Below are 18,915 nucleotides of genomic sequence, written 5' to 3' on the forward strand. Positions count from 1 at the left end.
TGACTAGCAGACATTCAAAGTCCTTGGTGTACAATTCTGTTTAATATGCTTTTCCTATTCTTGTGTCACTATTAAGTTGTTCAAATCGTTTTCAATGGGCAGAAAAACATCCTTCCTACAGGATCATAGTATCTTCAATTTGAAGAGACATCCCCCCCCATTAAATCTGTAGGAAAATGGTTTTTGTTTTTTCACTTTTAGTTTAAATGGTCAGGTTTGATTGATTCAGCATGGACTTTGGACTGTTTTACTGGGACGCTGTACCCTCAAAGCTAGAACAGAGCCTGGCACATAGCATATACATTTGTTGAACGAATGAATGAATGGTTCCTATGATCTATGGCTCATTACCTAAGAATATACTTATACAGAAGGATAAATATATATAAGGAACTTTATACTTTGACTTCTTAATGCTTCTGAACTTGAAATAAAGGAACCCCTGATGTTTATATCACTCGGCTGCTTTGTGAAAAGCAATCTTCCATATATGTAAACAAGAGCATGTGCAAGGTATACAGTTATGCTAAGATTTGGTCATTAGCTTGGTGACAACTTGGGTGTTATCAACTACCTCACATATTTCTCTAAATCGTACAGCTCTAAGAGCTAAACTGTAAAATACCACGAAGGCTCAATTAAGCCAAAATGCACATGCTGAGAATTCTCCTTTGTAAATGAATTATTTCTCCACCAAAATCATTTATCAAGGCAAGTCCCATTCAGAATGAACATTCTAAGAAGAACCAGAAAATAACAGGTCGCCCACAAGTTCTGCTTAGGAAGCTGTGATTGTCACTAAATTGCCCCATGAACCTGTTGTCCTTCTCCCCCTCAGAGCAGTGAATTCAGTTTCTATTTAAAGGGACGCTGTCTTTTTTTCTTTCTTCTTTTTTTTTTTTTTTCGGAAGAAAAAGAAAATTTTGAGTTTGGAAAAAAATCCCTTTTAAAAGGTTCAATGAAAACTATCTGCTTAGAATGGTCAAAATAATGTTTGCTGAGAAAATGATCATCCGCTCCTTCTGAGTCTGGAGCGGGGCCACAGGGCATGATTAGGGGGTATCGGCTTCAGCCCGCGGTGCCAAGCCTGAGATCCCGCAAGAGAAGTAGAGGGCGAAAGAAGGGGCAACGTGGCCACCTGCCCAGTCCGCCGGGGACCGTGGGGCCACTGTCTGCTCCCAACTTTGTCAGCCTTTCCTCCTAGTGCATATGGTCCACGCGCCTCCCGACTCAGGCCGGCGACTCTCAGGCCAGAGCGGAACTGGGGTCCAGCGGAGGCCCGGCGTTCCCGGGAGCGGCCCTCGGGGCCCCGCGGCGCGGGCCAGGGTTGCGGGAGGGGAGGGGGCTCGCCGCCCCTCCCCCCCCCCCCCCCCGGCCCCGGCGGGGCCAGGGAGCGCCCAACGGCGGCTCGGCTGTTTCCTCTGCCAGCGCCCGCCGCGCCCTCCCCGCCCAGCCGGCGGCCCTCGCCACGCCCCGCGCCCCCGGAGCGCACCCCTGCGGGCCGGCCGGAGCCCCCCGGGCTGCGCTCCTCCGGAGAGCCCCCGGCGCGGGCGTGCGGCCTAGTCGGGGTTACATAACGGGGCCGGGCCCCTCCGGAGCCGACCGGGGGCCGCGGGGCCCGCGCGGGCGGAGGCGGGGGCGCCGCAGCTCACCTGCCGTAGATGCCCTCGGTGATCCGATTCCGCTTTAGGGGGCGGCGGAGCTTACTGCAGTCGGCGTTCCGCCGCTTCATCCTCCCGCTGGGGGGCCGGGTGCCCGCGCCGCCTCCGCTGCCGTCTCTCACCTCGGCCGCCGCCGCCGCCGCCGCCGCCGGCCCGCCCCGCGTCGGGCCTGGACTCTACCCCTGGGGCCGGTCACACAGACATGGAGCCAGCACCCGGGGGGAGGGGGTGGGACGGGGAGGGGGGGCTCAGAGCCTCCTCCGCCTTCGGAAACAAAGAAATGACAATTCCGGGGCCCGCCCGCCCCAGCACCAGCCAGCCGCCTGCCCGCCTCCTCGGCTCCGACGGACGGCCCCCGGGGCCAATGGAAGGCGCCGCTACGCCGCTGCCGGCCAATCCAAGGGCCCGCTGAGGCAAAACGGACTCGAGAACCCGCCTCTTTGAAGGACAGAAGAATGCGCCAATCATTATAGTGTCTGTGTGCGTGCCTGGGCCTATCAGAAAAGATTTAAATAGAGGCTTATAAATAGGCCCTATAAATATAACATCCTATATTATGCCTTATTGCGAAGGTACACTTCATGACTATTGAATTGCGTTTCATTGTATGATAATCCATGCTAGAGCATACCGTGCTATATTCAGTGCCCGCTATCACTAGCACCGTATGAAATAAGGAGGCCTGGGTTTGCGGCATGTGCTGTTTCTGCGCTGACATGTGCTCCAGTCAGTCGCGTCATTATGTAAGGGGCTCGCAGCATCCTCCCCCGCCGGGAGCCTCCGGGGTCAGCGCCGGGGGCCCTTCCTGCGGATCCTGGAGCGTTTGCCAGGCCGGCCGCGTCAGCGCGCGACGGGGGTACGAATGACAAAGCAAACCCCCCACACACATAGACACACACACACACCCTGCCAGCTCCCCGCGACGTGGTGACAGGGCGGCGGCCAATCGGAGGAGGTGCGAGGCGGGGCTGCTGCGGTCCCGCCCCCTAGAGTTCGCGTCACAGGGGGCGGGGCCGTGGGTGCGCGCGACGTCGCGCTGGGCTGCCGGGTGTGTATGGGGCGGTGCGACCCTCGCTCCACGTCCGCAGGGCTGGCTGCGTGGCTGGCTCCGCTGGCATAGTGCCTGCTGGACACGGCGAGCGTCAGCGTCGGGGACGTGTCTGTGCCGCGCGAGGGGCCCATGCCGCGGGGACTAAGAGCGGCTGCTCCGCGGCGAGGGCCGGGCTTCTCAGATGTTGGGACACCGGCCAGCGACCCCCTCACCCGACCTTCCTGGAGCTCCGATTTTGTGGCAGGCACCGTGCTAAGTGCTTTACATATACTTACTCATTTATTCCTCATTATTCCCTTGCAACGTAGGTATGAAAAAAATCACATTAGAAAATACAGCAAAGATTCTTTTAAAAAGAATGTCATTAAAGAGAACTGGGCAGCTGTCAAAAAGTAGCTGAAGGGAAAAGAAACACTCATGGATCTCATCACCTTATCACGACCACTATCAGCATTCTAAATTTTTTCTTTTTTTCCTATTTGTCCCCATGGGTGATATTCTTTTTCCTATTGCTGCTATTATTACTGAACAGAGTAGTGATCATACTAGATATTCAACTTTGTGTTCTGTTCTGTGTGTGTGTGTGTGTGTTGTGTGTGTGTGTGTGTGTGTGTGTAGATCAAAAGAAGTTTATTAAGTGAACATACAGAAAAAGCTCTCAAAAGTGCGAGGGGTGGGCGCGTGGGTGGCTCAGTGGGTTAAGCCGCTGCCTTCAGCTCAGGTCATGATCTCAGGGTCCTGGGATCGAGCCCCACATCGGGCTCTCTGCTCAGCGGGGAGCCTGCTACCTCCTCTCTCTCTCTCTGCCTGCCTCTCTGCCTACTTGTGATCTCTCTCTGTCAAATAAATAAATAAAATCTTAAAAAAAAAAAAAGTGCGAGGGGTCCCAACAGGGTTGCCCCTGAGGGCCTTTAAGGTCCATCTTTTTGTATTCTGTCCCTTAATGTAAACATTGTCCCATGTTACTATGCATTCTCCCTAAATATTTCTGATGGCTGCTGAATCTCCCATCAAGTGGCTGTACCAACTTAACCACACACCAGCAGTGGGACTGTTAGGTGGTCTTCCAGCACATTTTAAAAACTTCCAGGAAGTAGATGGTATCTGGTTTTGTCCTGAAGTGAGTGGACCTCTTCCTATCCTATAATTACCCCCAAGGAGGAACTTGTAATTTGTATCAAATTCATCATTCTCATCTGCTGTTCTTTGTTATTTTACTCTGCTCACAAATCTTTAAAGATCTCCCAAACCTGAAAACCATTCTCTTTGTTATGGCATCCAGAGCCCTCACAAGGGAGACCCAGTCTCCTTTTCCAGCAAGCCTTATCTACTCACTGTCCTCAAACCCATTGAAGCTTTATCTTCCCTTCTTCCTGCCTTTGCTCCCACACGGAGCATCTCCCCAGTGCTGCTCCTAAGTCAGTTTCCTGGGTAGGCTTGTTCATCCACCAAGGACAAAAGCTTCTTGGGAGATTGGATCCATATTCTGAAGAGACGCAATTTTGAAAAATCGCAAGAGTACCTGCCTTTTCAGACCAGCTTAGCCACTTACTAGCTTGGGCACGTCACAGAATCTTAGAACCTCTCTTTCCACTTGGGCATGCAATAGGTGACAGCAAACTGTTACTATTAATAGTATACTTGTTTTTCATCCCTCACTTCTCTCCAGCATGTTGATAAAGTGGCCCTGCGTGGCCAAGGATAACAAACTCTGGGAGTTCAAACTTCCACCAAGGCTGCCCATCATTGTGAAAGGGTCTGAATGGAACGCTCTGCTTGGAGCAGCAGGAAAAGGCTTCAGCTGCCAAGGTGAATTTGTTCATGGAGGAGGATACAGACAGGACCTAAAAATCAATATGCTGGTGGCTTGAATGCCTTAGGAAGTTTTCATGGTAAGATCCTGGCTCCAGACTCCATGGGACCCTAGATCTGAATAACCATCAGCTCCAGAACCTCAACGCTTCAGATTACCCGAGCCAGAGACAAACAGCCAACTCAGTAAGGTTATAACAGGGCCATATCCATGGGCTTTTCCACTTCCCCCTTAAGTCCCTGTTATCTAGGACAGTGCCATGACACACTGTGAAATGAAAAGGTGAGTAATCCTGGAAAAGATGACAGAGGCGCCGAAGCTCACTGTCTAGCCTACTATCCTGATAAGGACATTCCATGCCATGGGAAAAGCGTGGAGTGACTGGGAGTTACTCTCAAGCATAAGGCTACATGGGAGAAAGAGAGAACAGAGAAAATCTGGAGTTCTGGGTTCCAGTCTTAACTCCCTGGTGTTGAGTTACCTGCATACAGTTGTGCCAAGATCCACTCTGGAGACACTTCAAGCCCTATGTTTAGAAGCAGGTCATATTAGCTCCATTTTGCAGATGAGAAAACTGAGGCTCAGAGAAAATAAAATTCTGAAGTTGGCTTGGTAGAGCAGTTTAGCTCAAGGAACAGCTGAATGAGATCAAGCTGTGATGCTATAGGTTGTATCTGGTGTTGGTCGGGTGATTGGCTTGAGTGGGATGATGAGAATGGTCCTCTTGCCAAGAGCCCACAGGACAACCGCCCTTCTCCATTTTGTTCTCTCTCACTCCTTCTGCCCCAGCCAGACCATCTCTTTTACTGGCCCACCCTAGCCCACACCCCCTTTGGCTCCAATCAAGTGCCAGCCTTTCCCCTCTGAGCCCTCAAATGGCTCTTTGGGATCCTAAGGGCACAGACCTGGGCAGATATGAGGCAGACCTCCTGCCTGCCACAGAGCACCCCCAACTCCCCATACCTCTACTACCAGTCAGGAGCCAGGGGAGGTCAGTGGCCATTTTACAGATGAGTAAGACAGGGAAGGGAAATCATTTGTTCTCATTCAAAAGACCAAGACCCAGTCAAGAATTCAGGGCTTTCCCTCCTCTTCTCCTCGGATGTTTGATGAGCAAGGGATTGAGATTTGCACTTGAGCTTCACCTGAGCTTGGAATGGCTCAGAATAGCCTGGAGAGTGATCATCACACCCTGTATCACAAACAAGAAAACTACATTCCCCCCCTTTAAGTAGCTTCAGTTCCCTCAAGCCCACCAGGCAGGGCTGGCCCAGCTGCCTCGAACTTGGTTCCCATGCCTCAGGAGTCACAGAAAAATCCAGACATTAGGATGGCCACCTCTCATACATGTATCTGTGTCCCCTAGAGAGCCCTGTTAATGGAGAATATTCATTGTAGTGTTTAGAACAGGAACAGTTTAGAAATAGCTCAGATAATCCCACAAAGGGAGCTAGTCAAACAGGGTCACACATTCTTACCACAAAAGTCCTGTGGCATGGAGAATGGTGACACACAGCACTTACCACATACAGTCACTGCTCTAAGCACTTTGATCTCATCCTTACAACAACCCCACGAGGTAGGGATGATTACTGATGCCATATTACAGAGGAGAAAACTGGCACAGAGCAAGTCAGTTCTTTGCCTAAGGTCACACAATAAGTGACAGAGCCCAGATTCAAACTCAGAAATTCTGGCATCAGAGCCTGGGTTCTTAGCCACCCTGATAAACTGTAAAGATTGTCCTGGCTTGGAAATGATTTATGATATACTGTTCATGGAAAAAGCAATTACCCAACAGTATATGCTGTATAATCCCATTTTTGTAGGGGAGAAAACAAGGTGTAAATTCACATGAATAGTAAAATAAAAATCTGAAAAATATACAAAAAGAAGTAGAACTGGTTTTTGGAGATGTTGAAATCATGGATGCTTTATGTAAACTTTTTGCCATGTCTGCATTTTCAGAGTTTTCTACAGTAAATATGCCAACCCTGTGCAATTATAATAATTACGAATATTTATGGAAGATTTTCTACACATCTGACACTTAACGCACTCTTCCTCATATACTCTTCATGACTGGGGTTCCCTGGGTGGCTCAGCCGGTTGGGTGTCCAGCTCTTGGATTCAGCTCAGATCATGATCTTGTGGGTCATGGGATCAAGCCCCACATTAGGCTCCACACCTGTGAGGAGTCTACTTGAAGATTCTCCCTGTCCGCCCCTCCCCCCATCACATGCCCGCACTCTCTCTCAAATAAACAAACCTTTAAAAAAAAAATCTTCACAACCACCCTATGAGGTTGACACTGATTTTCTCTACTTTAAAGATGAGGAAGGGGTGCCTGGGTGGCTCAGTGGGTTAAAGCCTCTGCTCGGCTCAGGTCATGATCCCAGGGTCCTGGGATTGAGCCCCGCATCGGGCTCTCTGCTCAGCAGGGAGCCCGCTTCCTCCTCTCTCTCTGTCTGCCTCTCTGCCTACTTGTGATCTCTGTCAAATAAATAAATAAATCTTTAAAAAAAAAAAAAAAAAGATGAGGAAGCAGGGCACCTGGGAGGCTCAGTGGGTTAAGCCTCTACCTTCGGCTCAGGTCATGATCTCAGGGTCCTGGGATGGAGGCCGGCATTGGGCTCTCTGCTCAGCGGGAAGCCTGCTTCCGCCTCTCTCTCTCTGCCTGCCTCTCTGCCTACTTGTGATCTCTGTCAAATAAATAAATAAAATCTTTAAAAAAAAAAAAAAGATGAGGAAACAGAGATATTGATCATCCCGTCCAAGTTCACACAGCTAATAATTTGTGGAGTCGGGTTTTGAACGCAAATTGCCTGACTCTGAAGCTCTCGTTCAGTGAATGAATGATTGACTGAGCCCCACTTTAACCAGGCAGGCCCAGAGCAGGATCACACACCCTTGGTAGAGGTAATGGAGGACCTCCCTACGTGCTTGCTCACTGCCCATGACCGAGCTTTACAATGCTTGACTCAGATGAGGATGACATGGTGAGTATGATGATTGAGTCCTGTTTTTATAGAAAATGCATGATTACATGTGAATTCCGCAGTCTCTCGGACTTGATTCGTCATACCTGGAGGAAACCTGGTCACTTAGATCAGAAGGCCACAGACATGCTACCACTTGCCCCCCTTCCTTTCTATAACCCAGCTGCCACTCAGGCTTACTCTTCCCAGGTTTGTGAGAACTCTGTGAGGAAAGTAGAGCAGGTCACCTTACTTGACTCATAAGGAAATTGAGACTGTGAGTGGTTTACTAAATGGAAGGCAGAATTGCAAAGTAGTTGACAGCATAAGCGGTTGGCATAGATGGAAGTGGTTGGGTCCCACCCCTAGCATTTATGAGCTGTGTGACGTTGAGCACTCACATCACCTCTCTGAGCAGCAGCTTCCTCATCTGTAAGACAGGATGACTGTGCCTGTTCTCACAGGCTTGAGGGGAAAAGTAGATGGAATAATGTATGCAAAATGCTTGGTCCAGTGCTTGGCATTCCGAAAATGGCAGTTGTTATTTATTCAACAAATATTTAGGGGAGTCTGGGTGGCTCCATTAGTTAAGCATCTGCCTTAGGCTCAGGTCATGATCTCATGGGTCCTGGGTTCGAGCCCCACCTCAGGCTCTGGCTCAAGTGGGGTGTCTGCTTCTCCCTCTCCCTCTATGTGCTTTCTCTCTCTCTCTCTCAAATAAATAAAGAAAATCTTTTTAAAAACCAAATATTTATTGATCACCTATTAGGACGGAGCACTAGGTGTTGAGATACAACAATCAAAAATCCCTGTTCTGGGGCGGCTGGGTGGCTCAGTGGGTTAAGCCGCTGCCTTTGGCTCACGTCATGATCTCAGGGTCCTAGGATCGAGTCCCGCATCGGGCTCTCTGCTCAGCAGGGAGCCTGCTTTCCTCTCTCTCTCTCTGCCTGCCTCTCTATCTACTTGTGATCCCTCTCTGTCAAATAAATAAATAAAACCTTTAAAAAAAAAAATCCCTGTTCTTTCAGTGCTTGGCTGGGAGATGGAGAGTGTGGGGGTGGTCCTCTGACAGGAGGAGGAGGCTTTCGGGCAGAGGGAGCAGCAGGTGCACAAAGTGCTTTTCCTAATATTTTGTTATGAAAAGTTTCTAACAGAAGCCAAAGAAGTTGGAAGAATGATACAGTGAAAAGCCATGTACCTCCCACCTAAGATTTGACAATGAACATTTAACTCTATTTGTTTTGTGACATATCTGCCCTCAATCCCCTGTGCTTTCTTGTACCAGGTGAGCTGCCTTGAGGATTTGGAGACAGAATGTCCGGAGCCGGAGTCTGAAAACAGGGACATTTTGCAAGAGTCGGAGGGGTATTCCCCTTTGGACAAATCTGTTGGGAGAGGCCAACTGAGGGGGACACCTCCCTTTATTAAAGAAAGCCTGTTTGGCAAGGAGCTTGGCCCTCTTGTCAAGCAGTCAGTCCCTGACTGGGGCAGGAGCAGTCTGCATAGGGGTTTCCAGGGGTGTGGAACCAGCTGCCACCCACACTGTGCTGGCCAGAGGATAAACACAACCATCGGGGGGGCTCCAGGCACAGGAGCCAGCAGTGGCTGAAAATCTTCATGTTCATCTGGCTGACCTTTGGTGTCCCTGGGCAGGTGAGTCCAGCTGCCTGGTTTACAAGGTGCTGGTACAGGACCCAGCCCAGCTAAGGTCATGTTTGTTTATCCCCCACACAGGGGAGCCCTCTCCTTATGGAAACCCAGTTTACGGGAAGTGCTGAGGGCCAGAAATCAGAATCATGGGGTGACCATGAGGGTATGGAGATTTCTATCTCTGATCTCTAGGGGTCAGGCTACCTTCTGTCTATTGCTACTGTTGAGGGTGACAGAGGACTGGGAATCCCATGTTCCTAGATGTTGAAGAGGACTTAGAAGTCGTCTGGGCCACAGTTACATGGCTGAACGCCCAGTTGCTCAATCTGGGCTTTGGGTCTGGATTAAATCCCAGTTCTCCTACTTACTTGTCCTGACACCTTGGACAAAATCACATGACCCTTCTGCACCTTTATAGTGTAAGGCTAATAGGAACCCCCTCCCAGGGTTTAACTGGGTTCATACATGTGCCTAGAACAGTACCTACCAAGGGTAAGTGCTTGGTGAGTGTTAGCTCCAGGAAACATCTAGAGCAAAAGGAACTGGTGTTGGTCGTTCACAGCCATTTTTCCCCCATGCATGCACTAACATATGGTTTTATTATTGTTATTTTTTACAAAAGTGGGAACATATTGTACACACTGTACCATAACTCGCTTTTCCACCCAATAGTATATTCTCTGTGTCAATTTGTTGAACGTTAAAAGCATTTTCCTCTGGATTTTCCACGTATGTTCAGGACCATGATGTGTGTCCTGTAGCTTATTTGCCAGTCCCCTACTACTGGACATTTAGGTTACTTTCAATTTTTTTTCCCTCTGCAAATAAAGCCACACTGAGCAAGAAGAGAGTGATGTCAGCTGACTGTATGACCTTGGGTATGACCTTCTGGTGTGAGTTTCTTCATCTAAAAACAGAATGACAAGATTCTTCTGGGTGATTAAAATCTCTTGCACACTGCATATGAATCACTTCCAAGACTTTGCTAACATGTAACCATCAGCTTCTGTTTGCATTCCGCTAGGGACAGGGTGCTTACTACCACATGAATAGCCTGTTTCTCTGGACAACCGTAATGGTCAATAAAGAATCCACCCCCCCAAAAAAAAAAAAAAAAAAAAAAGAATCCACCCATGGTGGGCCAAAATCTGCCTCCCTGCAATTCCTAGTCTAGTTTTATTACTTGAGGCCCCATAAATTCAGTCTACACTCAAAGGCCAGAAGCTGCAGCCAGTGTAGAAGGTAAGAAAATTTCAATCCTTCCCTTCCTTTCTCCCTCCCTCCCTTTCTTTATGCTTATTATAGATCAGACCATCTGCTAGGCCCATGGATGGGGGCTACAAAAGTTAGCTGCAGGGTCAGAACTGGATCCCAGGTACCCTAAAGCGCATTTCAGGGGACTGCCTGCCCCCTGCTTTGGGACAGGGGTCCTGAAGCTGTTGGCCTGCCTCAGATACTATAAGTACATATGCCCCAGGCAGAGTCCTGGGTTGCTTTGTGAAGAGGTGACCAGACTTGGAGACAGCTACAGCCTAGGGCTTGGGCAGGACTCCGCCAGGTTTTTACTAGAGCTGGACCCAAGCCTCCTTTCTTCTTCCCCACCTACCCTTAAAAGATTTACAAACAAGTAGATTTAAATACAGATCCAAATATAAATAATTCCAACCATGTAACTCTACAGAGTTAGCTCCCCAGGGGTTCTGTCTGGATCTTCCTCAGGGCTTAGTGTTTTTGCTTTCACTTCATTCATTCTCATTCAATACATTCTTAGTAAGAGTTCACTGGGTAAGGTTTTAAAAGAGAAATTTTGTCAATCCAAAGCTCCCCCTGAGGTTCCGTTTCCCCATTTGTAAATTAGGAGTGCTGATCCACTCTCCACCTTGTAAGGAGATGGGGAGGTTAAACTGAAGTCAAGAGCAAAGGAGGGTTCTCTGGGGTGGGTGCCCAGTGAATGGACGCCCTCTTGGAAACTGCACACCGTGCCTGCCCTAGAGTAGGAACGTAGCAACTGCTTGTTGAATGAACAAATAAGTGAGTGATTTGATGAATGGGGTCGCCTTGGAGTAAATGCATTTCTTCCCCTGCCGGTCCTAGTCCCTCTGCTTCTGTGTTAACTCCCTCAACAGGCCAACAAAGCCAGCCCTGCGGCCGGAGATAAGGTTTTTGGCGGGTATCTCCGCTATCGCTCCCTGGAGTGCGGGTGGGGGCAGAGGGGTGATGCCTGGAGCGGGTGCAGGTGCCACACAGACACGGACACAGGATGGGCTCTAAGTACCCACCGTCTATGCGGCGCTGCCTGCCCCTGTGGACCCTAATGCTGGAGGCGGCTCTCGTTGTCATCTTCTTCTTTTTCACCTCCTACGACACTTTGTCACAGGATCCGCCGAAGCAGCTCATGAGGACTTTTCGAGGTGAGTGTCCAGAGCGGAGGTGGTCACAGAGGCGAATAGCAGGAACAGGGGAAGTGAGAAGGTCCGTGGTCCTCCAGGGGCCTACATGTTCCTCTCCACAAAGTCTCCGAATAAATGGGTTCCCACACCTTCTCCTATAGGTTGCGCAGAGACCAGCCAACAACTTAGGCTCCCCCTTTAAGGACCATCATGGACATCTCTTCCATGAAGCCTTCCTTGATTTGTCAGGGCAGTGAGGGGTCTCCTATTCTGTTTTTCTAGAATTTCCTTTGCCAAATGGTCTTCGTTAAGTCTCTGCTTTTCTGTCCCTTCCTCCTCTTTCTCCCGAGCAGCGAGGAATTTCACATTGTTCGGCTTTTAGTTTTTGTTTGCTTTTGTGTGTGTGTGTGTGTGTGTGTGTGTGTGTCTCTTTGCTCATTTCTGTACCACCCTCCTTTTGGTAGCGTGACTCTGTTGCCCCTCCCCCAGCCCCAGGCTTCTCCTTCTCACTCATTGGCTGGGAAGTCTACATTCTGTTTGCAAATCCAGGGCCATAAGGTATGGCTGAAGAGGAGTGTAGGATGGTTGTGATTTTATATGCAGCTAAAAATGTTCACAGACTGTGATGAGAACAACTGTAAACAAGACATATGTCCCCAGTGGTGTGGCTTTTGCTTTAAAAAAAAATCGAGATGAGTTTCAAGCATCTCGCTGGGCCAGTCTCTTATCTATGATAATGGATGGGCCTTGTTGAGTGTCCTCCCTGAGACAAAGCTGAAGCCCTAGTCTGGTTGAGTGCTCACTTCTTCCTGAGTGACATTAACTGGCTAGTTAGCTGAAAGCAGAGGAAAAGCCTCGCCGGGCTCTTGGCAGCAGTAAGCGGGACAAAAAGATGACCTGGGGAGAGAAGCCTCTGCACTAGCTCAGTAGCCGGCCCAGAGAGGGGCCCTTAGTGCCTGACGAACAAGGCTTAGCCAAACTGAAGTTCATTTCACTTCACTTTCATTCTTTCCAGTCCAATACAATGTAATTCAATGCATGCCATTCATTCACGCATGTATTCATTCAACCCTGTATTACAACCAGTGCGGGATCTAGACATGGGCTCATCAGTTAATATTTATTGAACTCTTACTATGTACCAGGCACAGTTTTAATGCTTTAGATTGAACCCTGACAACAAGCCCATGAGGCAGTACGATTATGATCTGTTTTTCATATAAGGAAATGAGGCACATGGACGTTGAATAATTTGCACAAAGTCACTCAACTAGGACAGCACAGCAAATTGAAATTTGCACAGCCTGGTTTTAGTTTCCATGCCCTTAACCACTATGCTTCACTGCCCCATTTTCCAGCGAGCTTGAGTCACTTTTCACATAACCAGTGGGTGTAGGAGCCAGTCTTTCAACTCTGTATGTTGGCACCAGGGTGCATGTTCTTCATCCCCCTCTGCTCTGCTGCTAACACAGAAATAAAGTGTCCTCAGGGCACTTGGGTGGCTCAGATGGTTGAGCATCTGCCTACGGCTCAGGTCATGATCTTTAGGGCCTGGTATCGAGCCCTGCTTTGGGCTCCCTGCTCAGCGGGGAGTTTGCTTCTCCCTCTCCCTCTGTCTCTCTCAAATAAATAAAAATCTAAAATCTTAAAAAAAAAAGAGAAAGAAAGAAAGAAAAAAAGTGTCTTCGGACACTCACTTTACATGGAAGCACAGAGGAGAGCTCACAACCCAGGCAGGGGAGTTGATGGTGTCAGGGGAGGCTTCTAGAAGGAAGTAACTGACCAGCCATGTCTTGGAGGCTTGGTAGGAATTAACCATGTGAAAATGGATCATCATCCAGAGTGAGAGGACAGCAAGAGTTGGTGTGTGCACTCCTTGGAGTGGACAAGGTTAGGGCTTAATATTGCAACATTGGAGCCCAAAAAAGGCAGTAGGGCATCATGGACCCACTGGGTTGAGTAAGGAGCCTGACCATCTTGCTGCTGAGCTGATAGGAAGCAGGGGTTTGGTGAGTTTGGGTTCAGGTTATGGAGAAAGCCATTCCAGGGCTAATGGGGGGATGGGTAAGGGAAAGGGCCATGACTTGAGGTGGGAGACCAGCATATGGCTTGTGTGTAGTATGGACCAGAGGGCTTCAAATGCTTCTGATCACATACACCATCTTTCAAGCATGTACCATACTTACATGTCATCACCTAGTACTGCTGCATGAATATGTTTTGTACATCGTAAGAACACACACAAATTAGAAAATTTGGAAGAGGTCAAATGAAATATACAATGTTTTCAAATTACTGATGATTGATGGTGCCAGTCAATCTCAAGGCAAGGTCCATTGTTCCCATTACTGAGAGTGGCTGTAAATCCATTCCTAGAGTCTTCTTGATAACTGCAAATTCTTCTGGTTGACTTCTTGTCAGATCTAATTAGACTGACTCTTTTTAACCTTGAATGTGACGGATGAAGGGTTTGCACAAGAAACATCGCTCTGCCCTTTTTTTTCATACGCTTGGCTGCCATTATGGTTTTGTCTTCATTCTGTGGTTTTAGGCAGGTGTTGTTAGTCCATTATGTGAAGGTTAGTTGAGCTAAAACTAGGTTACCTAATGTGTCAATTCACTTGATCTAATCCAGTCAATGTGAACTCAATGTTATTCAAAGCAGCCAATTCCAAAAAGACATTTTTGAGGCAATCAGCATGAATCCCGTATGGTATACAGGAATTGTTGTTAGTTTTGTTAAGTCTGATAATAGCATGATGGGGCTTTTTTTAAAGACCCTATCTGCTAGAGAGGTGTATTGAAATGAAGCAATGGCCGGGGCTTGCTTTATGCCAGAAAGAAGAAAAAAAAAAGGAAAGAAGTGGAAAAGATAATAAAAACCAGATCGGCCCTGTGTGACAGTCATCAAAGCTGGGAATGGGTACATGACATTCACCATGCAACTCTATTTTTGAATATGCTTAATGTTTTCCATAATAAAGAATCGAATTTAAAACAAAAAGCCAAACAAAACCCTGCCATTCATTGCAACCTGATGAATACAGAGAAACACATCACCCTCTTCCCTGGGGGCCCAACATTCCCTCGGGACCCCTTCCAAAGCTAGGAGACTAGAAACTGTCTGACATCCTGAGCAAGCAGGGAAGGCTCCTGGGTCTGTGGGTCTTAAATACTTACAGAGCTGCAAACTTCACCAAGGCCTTTGGAGGTAGGATAGCCCAGATCAGTGATTCCCAGAGTGTGGTCCCCAGACTACCCCCTCAGTCACTAACAGCTCAGGAATGTGTTAGAAATGCAGATTCCTGGGCCCTGACCCATATCTCCTGATCAGAAAGGTTCAGGGTGGGCCCCAGCACACCGTGTTTTACCAAACCCTCTAAGCAACTCTTACCCACACGAGAGTTTGAGAAATGCGGGAGCCAGACTGATTTAACCTCTGATTTAAGCCTCTGCCCCTTAGCTGCAAGACCTTGGGCAAATTATTCTATCTCCCTTGGCCTCTATTTCAACCTGGGTCACGTGACAACAGTACTTTTTCAATTTATTGTTGGAAGGTTTGAATGAATGAGCACACATAAAGACAGATTAAGAGTGTTCATTTTCACTATGAATAGACTTCAATTTCTTATAGTTTTATAAAAACTGGAAGGACTCGTATCTTCCTCCAGGAGCCCCTGGGGATCATCTGGAGCACCTTCTGAGGTGTGTGCTCCCTACGCCGATGACCACTGGTCTGCACAGCCAGTGACGAGGCCAAATGGGGAGGGACACCAAAAAGGCAAGGTGTCAAAATGTTCAAGAGACATCTAGGAGATCAAAAGAGTCGTACCTGATGGATGTGAAGGAGGGGTTTAGGATGGCTTCAGACACGTGCTTAGGTATATGGAAGTGCCAGTTCCTGAGAACAGAAGCAGAAGGGGATGAACAGGTTGGACAGTAAATGAATGATGATGTATTCATTCTGGGCTTGGGGTTGAGGTGACTGCGAGATGCTTAGGAGAAGTAGAATGCAGCAGCTAGCTATTGCTGCATAACAAACCACTCCCAAACTTAATGGTTGAAAAAAGCAACCATTTAGTTTGTTCACGATCGTGATTAAGTGATTCAGCAGAAGAGTTATAGCAGTAAAAGAGGATAAGCCCTCATGAGTGGGTGCTTTTTGACACTCTGTCACATGTTGACTAATGTTGCATTGGCCCAAGCAAATCACAAGGCCCAACCTAGGAGGGAGAGGTCTATACTGGAAGGCATGATTCACTGGGAGCCATTACTATAACCATCTACACACAGAGCCTGCCCTCGGACTGCCACATTGGGGAAACATACTGGACCTTGCACTGTGGATACTACCCAGGTCCCCCTCCCCTCTGCTCCTCAAAGGGAGGAGAGCTACCAAAAGACAAGAGGGGCTTTTCCACTGACATGTAAACACAGTACCCCCAAATCCTACAATGTTCCACATCTTAGCCTTGGCTGCCCCCTTGACTGGGACATCTTTTTTCCTATTCCAGGATGCTGTAGGGGTGAAGGTAAGGTGGGAGTAGAGGCCACTGGGAAACAGAAGTCAGCCTAGGGCTGTATGGATGGTCCCAGTTTGGGGCATCAGAGGTCTTCCCAGTCAGCTGTGGATAGAAGAGTGTGGAAGTTGAGCCTAGACCCTAAGGGCCAGAAGCTGGTTCTGGCTTCCGAGTTGTTGGTGCTTAAGTGCCTACAGACCAGAGGAAGGAGCAGAGGTGGGTGGAAACACAGAACTAGAATCACAGGGGCAGCTAGGCCAGAGGAGGGGGTGGCAGTCTTGCCCAAAGTCATATAACCAACAAGTGGCAGGCACAATATAATAGTGACTAACTCTGCGTATCCAGTGCCAGGCTAAGTGATTTGCATGAGCCAGTGAAATTATTCACAGCAATCCTCTGAGCAGGTGCCATTGTTTCATACCCATTTTACAGATTAGGAAACTGGGAAACAGAGGTAGAGGCAGGCTCTGAGCCCTGACAACCTGACTCAGAGTCTTCACCGTTATACCCCGTGTTCTATGTGGGGAGGCATGACGCATCGTGGCTAAACCCAGATGGTCAGCATTCCGATCGCTCACCATGTGCTAGCTGTGTGACCTGGGCTAGTTACAGGGCCTCTCTGGGCCTCCCTTTGCTACCTGTAGGAGGTGGGTAATAAATAGTACCTACGGCATGAAGCTATAGTAGGTGAAAGCCAGAAGACTTCTAGAATGGTGCCTGGTGTGTGGAGGGCACTACACTCGTGCCCGTTCCTACAATGCTGGCCATCATCACCTCCTCTCACACCACCGGGCCCTCAGCTTAGACTCTTTCTGCAAGTCATGGGGCTTTCGTAACATTCTCCTGAACGACTGTCTTCAACCGTAGTATTCCCCACTGGGACCTACTCTTTGGGGCCCCGTAGCACTTCCACACCTTATCACCACCCAACACCTTAGAGTCCATGTGCCTATCGGCCCAGCAGCTGATCTGGGGTGCAGCGCAGAATCTGAGGGGGGAGGCTTGCACCACTGGGGATGCCCTGAGCTGGGACTCAGCCCTGAAGTGGGGCTCCCGTGCTGAGACTGCGGAGGAGTGGGGGTGGGGTGTGTGTGCTAGAGCTCTGGGAGGCTGGGTGAGGTAGTGGGAGGGTGCAGAGAGTAAAGACAGGCCTGAAATGTCATGTTACTGACTCACGCATTTGGGGTGAATGGGCTCTGTCTGTCAATAGCTCCCAGAAACTGCCCCTGACTTTGCCCCACAGGTGGAGCAGAGCTCCTCCCTCAGGGACAGTGTGGGGCCTTGGGGTGGAAGGCCCTGAGCTCCTACACCTGGCAGCAGCGACAGGGATGGCAGCTGTGCCTGATAAACCCCCCAGCCCAGATCCTCCGACTCTCTAATCTTTAGGGCCCCACCTCTGCCCTATCCTGGTTAGCCTCTTCTCCCCACCCATTGATTCTCTCCTCAGAATATGCCAGAGCTGTGAAGGCCATGGAGAGTACCAAGTCACGCCCATGTTTACAGAGAGAGAAATTGAAGCCCCAAGAGGGGAGCGGACCTGCATGGGGTCCCTCAGGGGGGCAAACAAGAGCGCTGTACCTGGACAGAGAATGGCTCTGCTCCTAGCATGCTGTGTGGTCTTGAGGAAGTCACAGGCTCTCTCTGGTCTGCTTCTGTGAAATGGGAGGAAAATGAAAGGGCTTCCCCACACACGTGGTGGACCCCACGCATACGGTGTCGCTGCTGTTGGGCAGATGTGTTTGCTTTAACAGCAGGACTTAATACGAGATGGCTGGGTGTGCAGTCTCTAGTTGGCCACGGGCCGTACCGCTCCCAAATATGCATTGCGCCTTTCATACACAGAGTTTCCTGCTTGGCTCCTGAAGGAATCTGAACAATCCCAAGAGGAACTCCCTATACAAAACATGTCCTGTCACCCCCACTCTTAAGAGGATGTAAGCAGGAGACGAAACATTGCCTGCACCTCCCTCTCCCCCACAGCACAGGAGAAGGGGCAAGAAGTGGAATCAATGCCGTTTCTCACCCACTCCCCAAGTTCCCAGACCCTTTGGAGGTCCTCAGGGGTGAGGGTCCTCAGGACCACCTCAGGAGGTCCTGGTGTGACCAGATGGTTTGGGGAGCATCAATCCCCACTCACGTCTCCACACGCAAGACCCTGTGCATTTCTCAGTGAAAGTAAATTTAAACGTGACTTGAAGGGGCTTTCTGAGACTTTGGAGAGTTCTGGAAATGAGTGTTTCCTTGTCATGATCAGAGCCAGGGCTGAAAGCCAGCGGAGACCAGGTGGGTTCTTATTACTGTGATGGTGTGGATGGTGGTGGCGGGAGCGGGGGACAGCCACCATTCCTGAGCATCCTTGCACCAGGTGCTATGCCAAGCCCTTGAACAAAACATCACCTCTCAGCTCTCGGCTCCCTCTGAGGTGGGCATGATTGGCCTTATTTAGTGGAGGAGGAAAGTAAGCTACCTACAAGGCCATGCAGCTATGAGGTTGAAGCATGTAAAGTGCCATTTTTGTAGGTCAAAAATGGTCAAATGTTGGCAATTTTAATATGGTTTAACCTAATGGGGAAGGATAGAGCTGGGATGAAACGGAACTGTCTAAACTTGAAGTCTATGTGGTTTTTCATCTGTGTGTGTTTTGTTTGTCTTTATGGTCTGCATGCTGGTTGTAGAAAATTTAAACATCAAGAAAAAAAAAAAAAACAAGGAAAACCCTCCCAAACTCAAAGATAATAACCCATGGGGGGACAAATTCTATCAAGTACTCTCTCCAGGCAGTTGTACATGGGAAATAGTTGGTGTTTGTTGCTAAAACAGTGAGCGATTGGGTACATTATAATCATTGAATT

The 18,915-nt window shown here is 48.9% G+C and overlaps 2 protein-coding genes and 1 long non-coding RNA gene across 4 annotated transcripts in view; 1 reads left to right on the plus strand and 2 right to left on the minus strand.

Annotated features, from left to right (window-relative positions):
- MACO1 (macoilin 1) overlaps positions 1–2,003 on the minus strand; it is a 63,234-nt gene extending 61,231 nt beyond the window's left edge. The window contains exon 1 of the mRNA XM_032361633.1: positions 1,653–2,003. Within this exon, the coding sequence (XP_032217524.1) occupies positions 1,653–1,732 (80 nt within the window). The 5' untranslated portion in view covers positions 1,733–2,003. The remainder of the gene's footprint in view (positions 1–1,652) is intronic.
- Positions 2,004–11,355: 9,352 nt separating this feature from the next.
- RHCE (Rh blood group CcEe antigens) overlaps positions 11,356–18,915 on the plus strand; it is a 36,994-nt gene continuing 29,434 nt past the window's right edge. Inside the window, exon 1 of one of the 2 annotated variants that reach the window (XM_032303662.1) lies at positions 11,356–11,564. In XM_032303662.1, coding sequence (XP_032159553.1) covers positions 11,414–11,564 — 151 coding nt within the window. In that variant the 5' untranslated portion in view covers positions 11,356–11,413. Of the gene's footprint in view, positions 11,565–17,887; positions 18,239–18,915 lie in introns of those variants that run through there. The other variant, XM_032303661.1, reaches the window with a different exon arrangement.
- On the minus strand, positions 13,697–17,779 carry LOC116568145. Its single transcript, XR_004276518.1, has 3 exons — positions 17,642–17,779; positions 15,376–15,444; positions 13,697–14,082 (listed from the first exon to the last, which is right to left on the minus strand). It is a non-coding gene; the product is annotated as an uncharacterized LOC116568145 (long non-coding RNA).

The sequence above is a fragment of the Mustela erminea genome, chromosome 10, assembly GCF_009829155.1.
Source record: "Mustela erminea isolate mMusErm1 chromosome 10, mMusErm1.Pri, whole genome shotgun sequence".
Classification (NCBI taxonomy): Eukaryota; Metazoa; Chordata; class Mammalia; order Carnivora; family Mustelidae; genus Mustela; species Mustela erminea.